Source organism: Octopus bimaculoides, chromosome 12 (assembly GCF_046866305.1).
Source record: "Octopus bimaculoides isolate indiv1 chromosome 12, ASM4686630v1, whole genome shotgun sequence".
Lineage (NCBI taxonomy): Eukaryota > Metazoa > Mollusca > Cephalopoda > Octopoda > Octopodidae > Octopus > Octopus bimaculoides.
The window spans coordinates 35,171,867-35,178,966 of NC_142939.1; the positions used below are offsets into that span (position 1 = coordinate 35,171,867).

A 7,100-nucleotide genomic window follows, 5' to 3' on the forward strand; every position below is an offset into this window, starting at 1 on the left:
CGATAATAAACTGTATAAGAAATGTATAAGAAGACTGTTAAATGAAACAGCGAGTTTTGGGGGACTCGTAAGCCATTCCATCATCACATTGTAAGTTACTCATTTCATTCATCATTCGTTCTATGTACCCCACGTTCTGTATTGTGTTGACTGTCTTTGTATTGTTCCCCCTCTTTGTAATGAGGCCTTAGTGCCTATAATAAAAATTTAGTGTTGAGTAGCAGTCGAGTAGCAGTTGTGTAGCGATTGAGTAGAGTTCATTCGAAGGTGCTAGATAGCAGTAGCATGAGGCGACGAAGATTTCGTAGCTCACACAGCCATTGTGTTGTATTGCAATATGACAGTGGCGACGAGGATTTCGTAGCTCACACAGCCATTGTGTAGTATTGCGATATAACAGTGGCGACGAGGTTTCTAATAGCACCAATAATGGAAGAGTTACTGAAAGCAGTCGTGAAACAACAAGAGCAGCAGCAGCAGCAGCAGCAACTACAGAAGTTAACAGGATTGTTACTGCAGGCGAGAAATAGTACAGAATCATTTTCAGCAGATGGTATTGCAAATTCCATCGAAGAATTTCAGTACAATCCAGATGAAGGAACTAATTTTGCGGCATATTACAGACGATATGAAGATATATTCCGAGAGGAATGCAAGGGATGGTTTAGTGAAAGGAAGGTAAGACTCGTTTTGCAAAAGCTTGCTACTCCGAAACACGAAAGTTTTTGTAACTTTATTTTGCAGAGAAAGCATCGGAAAAAATGAAATTTAAACTGAAAAGGATGTACCCGGATATATTTTCGAAAGAGCTTGGTATGTGTGAAAAAAATAAAGTAAAATTCGAGTTAAAAGAAAATGCGGTGCCGGTGTTTAAACCGAAAAGGAATGTACCGTTTGCGGCGTTGAATCAAGTTGAGAAAGAATTAAAACTATTGGAAGACCTGGAAGTAATTGAAAAAGTGAATTACTCGGAGTGGGCGGCTCCTACGGTATATATAAAAAAGAAGAATAACGAGGTCAGAGTATGTGCGGACTTCTCAACTGGGCTGAATGACTGTTTAAAAAATGTATAATTATCCGCTGCCAAACCCAGAGGAAATATTTGCCAAGTGCAATGGTGGGAAAAAATTTTCCAAGCTGGATTTGTCTGAGGCCTACCTCCAATTACAGGTAGACAAAAAATGTGCTAAAGTATTAACAATTAATACTCATAAAGGTCTGTACCGTTCCAAAAGACTGCCATTTGGGGTGAAGGTTGCACCAGCAATATTTCGGTAAGTAATGGATACTATGCTGGCAGATTGTGAGTTCGTGGTCCCATACCTGGATGACATATTGATTTAAAGTGAATCAAGGGACCGACATAGTGAACATATAGAAGAGGTTTTCAAACGAATAAGTGATTATGGATTTAAAGTAAGGGAGGATAAATGTGAATTTTTTTTTACCAAAATAAAGTACTTAGGACAGGTGATCGATGAAAACGGGCGAAAACCAAACCCTTCGAGGATTGACGCGATAAAATAAATGCCTGCTCCCACTAACAAAACAACACTACAAGCATTTTTAGGTTTGGTAAGTTATTACCAGTTGTACATGCCTAAAATGTATGAGCTAAAAGCTTCATTGAATAAGTTAATAAGGAAGGACTCGAAATGGACCTGGACAAACGAATGTCAGAAATCATTCGAGGAACTAAAAAAGTGGTTAACTTCAGAGTTATCATTAACTCATTTCAACCCAAAATTAAAAATAATTGTGGAATCGGACGCCAGTGAATATGGCATAGGAGCGGAAAGAAACTACAGCCAGATTGAAAAAGAGGCGTTATCATTAATCTTCGAAGTTAAAAAATTCCGCAAATTCTTACATGGGAGGAAGTTTACACTGCAAACGGATCACCGACCGTTATTGTCTATTTTTGGTTCGAAAAAGGGTATCCCCCACGCACTCAGCAAACCGCTTACAGTGCTGGGGGACTACTCTGTTGAACTACGATTTTCAGATGGAGTTTTTGCCATCAATGAAAATGGGACACGCAGACGGGTTGTCTAGGCTGATTCCAAAATATGAGGAACCTTTTGAAGACACGGTGATTGCAAAGTTAAAACTAGAAAAGGAACTGAAGAACATTTTGTGCAATGTAATACGTGATTTGCCGGTAACGCTGAAAGAAATTAAATTGAAATCGCAAAATGATAAGTTTATAAATAAGATTAAAAATATGTTGTGTAACACAAAAAATATAAATGAGCGGGATGTAAGTTCAAAGCACTATTCAGTATGTGATGAGATATTATTATACGCGCAAAGAGTGATACTACCTGAAATACTGCAAAACAGAGTATTAAAAGATTTTCATGTTGGACATCCGGGGATTGTCCGGATGAAGAGCCTTATGAGAAGTTACGCCTATTGGCCAAATATGGACAAGCAAATTGAGAGACTGGTAAAACAGTGTAGGGGGTGCGCGATGGCAGCAAGAGCGCCCCCAGTGCAGATACAGCCTTGGCCAAAAATGGATTCGGCATGGTCTAGACTACATGTGGATTTCGCAGGACCATTAAATGGCTCCTATTATATCATTGTGGTGGATAGCTATTCCAAATGGCCGGAAGTGTGTAAATGTTCAAGGCCAACCACAAGTGTGACGTTTGACTTCTTGGAAGAACTGTTCTCTCGGTATGAGGTGCCATATACGATCGTGTCAGATAATGGTACACAATTCAGAGTGAAGGAGTTCAAAAGATTCTGTAAGTCGGTTCAGATGAAGCATGTGTTATTTCCGCCATACTACCCAAGGTCAAATGGGTTAACGGAAAGATTCGTCGACACATTCAAGAGATTTAAGGAAGACCAGTCGGGAGGACTTTGAAGATAAAAATATGACAAGTTTTGCAGAAAAAATTTTATTACATGTGTATAAGGGATGACCACTATGTGGACATCCAATATGCTAGAAAGAGGTCATCAACAACCCAACCACAAAGAAAAATAATGTTCTCCAGAAAAATTTCGCAAAACGCCAGAACAGGACAAAATGGAAATATACAGAATAAAGAGTTATCTATGGACTGCAGTGGTCATCCCTTATACACGTGTAATACAATTTTTTTCTGAATTTTCAGACTTTTTTTATATGCTAGGCCACTTGGTTTTAAATTGAATTGATATTCAATTTATCACCCTATCTATATAAATAATAATTTAAATAGTTCTCCAACCGGCAACATATACTGCAGTGAATTATTCTCTGCAGAATTGTTTCCGGAATTTTGCGCGCCGGAGCTGAGGCATTTTGTAAAATAGCCCTAATGTAATCGGTAGATCTATATGCAAATCTTGTTTCATGAAGACAATTCGTGTATAGTTCTGCAAATTATATTGATTCTAGAACCTCTATGCTGATGAGAACACGGATGTTATTACGTAAGTATAACGTTAATGTTCGAAACTGCAGTCCATAGATAACTCTTTATTCTGTATATTTCTCATTTTGTCCTTTTTTGGCGTTTTGCAAAATTCTTCTGGAGAACATTATTTTTCTTTGTGGTTGGGTTGTTGATGACCTCTTTCTAGCATATTGGATGTCCACTTAGTGGTCATCCCTTATACACGTATATACATATATATATATACATACACATATACATATATATGTATGCATGTATTATGTATGTATGCATATATCTATCTACTCTATCTATATGATATATATTAAACTTTTATAACGAGAAAGTTGAGAGTGACTTCGATGTTACGACTAGCTCCCTTCGTCAGCCTATCTGATGAAGCCAGACAAGGTGAAAGTTTGACCTGTCAATCTTCTCCTTTCAAAATATGTAGTGGGTAATTCTTCACTTTAATACTAAATCGTTTTTGTATAACTTGACATAACAACAAACAGTAATACACAGGTGCATGATGAGGTGAATGTAGAATGGATTGACAGCTGGATGGATGGAGGGAAAGACGGACGGACTGTCGGACGGACTGACGGACGGACGGACAGATGGATGGATCGATGGATGGATCGATGGATCGATGACATTTTTTGACTATATAGAAAACTCTTAATGTAAGTTTTATGCAGTCTAAGTGTAAAATGTGAAAAACAAAAATTCTCTATATATGAGTATAGTTATAGTGAATTGGATCTACCTCTGAAAAGTAAAATCAAAGACACTTTTGGCAGGTTTTGAACACAAAACAACAAGGAACAAAACCGAAATGGTATAAAGCAATCTGACAAGAAACATTTCTACAACACATCACCGTTTTCCAGAAATAGAAATATCTAAAGTGAAACCTACACCTATATAAATAACAAACATTTTCCATGTAAAAGAGAAAAATGCATCATACCATAATAAATATGACTTTGCACGATTCCTAACAAAGACAAATATCCTATGTTGAAATTTTTCCCACTATTTGAGGAATCTTTTGCTATTTTTGTCAACAGCCAATGACAGCCATTTTGTGCAATATTCTCTCACTGCTTATCGAAATCTTATTTTATCTTGGTAAGTTGTAATTTCTTTGTGTAGAAGTAATCTTGAAGTAGTTTTATTATTTTTCGTTTTCATCTCCGGTGCTCTGTGACAGCTCTAAATCTTGAATTCACTTCAATATATATTTACAATATAGATCTAAAAATACTGATAATGGCATTATCTGACGTTAGGAGACAAATGTCTTTGCTAAAATCGATATTTATGTAATAATTTACAATTGCACCAATCATTTCTGTTGCTGATCAAGATGTCTAATGAACGTATATATACATAACACATCTAAATACAATTATAAGTACACATAATCTTACGCAATTTTTCTCTTCCTCTTTCACTTGGATATGCACGCATACGCATACAAATATTCATTCATTCAGTTATTCCTTCATACATACATACATACATACATACATACATACATACATACATCAGAGAAGAATAAATCAAAGAAAAACAGTAAACAAAAGGTTTAACCGGTATCAGGCAGCAGTGTACAAAGACTTGAGAAAAGTAGTGAATATCATAGAAGCTCCATCGCGAGAAGACAGATTCTTTTTGGAGGAAAATCTGGAGCGAAGAGATGAAACAAATTCGAAGTAATAATTGTCCCTGTATAACACCGAAGACATTGATGGTGATATCCTTGCAATCATAATCCCCAAACTTCAAGATGGGAAAGCATTTAGAAGAGACTTGATTGTTGATTTAAGAGGCTAACCTTCTACCGACAAACATCTTATCAATCTGCACCAGCAAGCTTTCAGTGGGAATAATAACATATCATAATAGTTACCTCTGGTAGAGACAAAACCGATGCCCAAAAGCAGAACCACCCACATGGACAGTTGCATATCAGAAGCTAATGAATAATATATATATACAGAAAGTTTAAACATCTTCCTCCAAGACCATTGGGAAAGTAATATGAGGTGGCATCATAAACTTCCGGGCTAGTTATGTTTAATAAAAAATAACTCATTTACCTAAGTTTTAACATCATATTCTTCGACATAGTCACCTTGCACAGCATTCCTCCAGCTTCTGGAGACCGGCCTGGACGTTTTTCCCATCAGTCAATCGAGGACCTTCTAGATCTCGTCAACAGTGTTAATGGTGACCAGTGAACTGCATTTTCATTTTGGAGAAGAGATGGATGTCTGCAAGTGCTAAATCTGTCGAATGGGGCGGGTGTGAAAGCGATAACATGTTTTCGGCGTGACACTCACAAGTGAGGAAAGCTCGGTGGAAGGGTGCATTGTCGTCGTGGAGAATCCAGTTCTTCACGTTCCACAGATCCGGTCACTTTCGCTGAACTTTCGATTGCCGGTCTGGCCCGGAGGCACGATTTCTCGATGCACAATATCACGGATAGCGAAAAACACTATGAGCATGCTCTTGATTGAGCTGCGGCTCTGTCGTGCCTCTTCTGCTGTGATAACTGTTGCTTCATCTAAGGGTCGTCCACGTAAACCCAACTTTTTTTCGTCACGGGTGATGATCCTCAACATGAAGAACGGGTCATCGGCGGCACGCTGAGGGAGATCTTGATACACTTCGACGCCATGTTCTTCCTGTTCGGTAGTCACCAGTCGGGGGACAAATTTGGCAGAGACACGCCGCAATTCAGACGTTAGGTCCGCAATTCAGACGAACCTATACAACAGACCTACAGCATCAGCAATGTCGTTGATAGTCCTCCGACAATCCTCATCCACAGCTGAATAATTTTCTCCACATTTCCGGGGATGACGCTCGTGGCAGATCTTCCAGATAACTCATCGTCTTCCAGGGAGTTTCTTCTGCCTTTGAAGCGCCCGTACTACTCGAAACATTGCGTAAAACTCATTGCCGTGTTGCCGTAAGCTTGCTGAAACATGATCAACGTCTCTCTAGCAGACTTCTCAGTTTTGATTTCACGTTGGCTCTTTGTTCCAATTTCTTGTCTTTGATAAAATCGCAGACTACAGAATACACGTGAACACATCTTGAGAAGTAAACACAGCGATTTCACTCGGCACATTACCTCATGATGGTCACTACTACCTCTCATGATGCACTCAAGCGTGTGCTACCATCTGCTGGTGCGCTATAGAATTAGTCTAGGAACCTTTTGATACTACCTTGTTGCAGCATCATCATCACAGTAGAACAAGCCGCTGGGAAGAAGGGAGTCTGGGGATGCGTAGAGTAATTGTTGATAAACAAAAATGTAATGTCAAAGGTGCAGAAGCATAGAAGGAACCTAGTTTCAATATAGGTGGACTACAAGAAAGCCTTTGACTCTGGACCCCACTCATGGATGCTAGACGCCCTTCGACATGCTAAAGTTCCATAGAGCATAGTCAAAGCCATAACTGACCTGACTTCATCGTGGGCCACCATTTTAAAGTTAAATACAAGTAGTGATTGTATTTTATTACTGATAAAATACAGTATGGTAGAGGTACATTCCAAGGTACAGCCTCTGTGTGATATTGTACATACTTTCAGTAAACCCCTTGTAATTCATGTTGAGGAAGTTTGAAGGGTATCTCACTAGTTCACGAGGAAACAGATATACCAAAATTACATGCTGTTTCATTG

General features: G+C 38.6%; 1 protein-coding gene across 1 annotated transcript; it reads left to right on the top strand.

Moving 5' to 3' along the window:
* Positions 1-429: 429 nt before the first annotated feature.
* On the top strand, positions 430-5,641 carry LOC106875025 (uncharacterized). Its single transcript, XM_014922977.2, has 4 exons — positions 430-678; positions 1,171-1,274; positions 2,599-2,753; positions 5,532-5,641. The coding sequence occupies exons 1-4, from the start codon at positions 430-432 to the stop codon at positions 5,639-5,641; spliced, it is 618 nt and encodes a 205-aa protein (XP_014778463.2).
* The last annotated feature ends 1,459 nt before the right edge of the window (positions 5,642-7,100 follow it).

Excerpts from the sequence above, each read along its gene's own strand:
- LOC106875025 (XM_014922977.2), top strand. The coding sequence starts at position 430 with ATGGAAGAGTTACTGAAAGCAGTCGTGAAACAACAAGAGCAGCAGCAG. Across the intron at positions 679-1,170 it reads GATGGTTTAGTGAAAGGAAG|GTAGACAAAAAATGTGCTAA; the intron begins GTAAGACTCGTT and ends CTCCAATTACAG. Across the intron at positions 1,275-2,598 it reads GTTGCACCAGCAATATTTCG|CTATTCCAAATGGCCGGAAG; the intron begins GTAAGTAATGGA and ends TGTGGTGGATAG.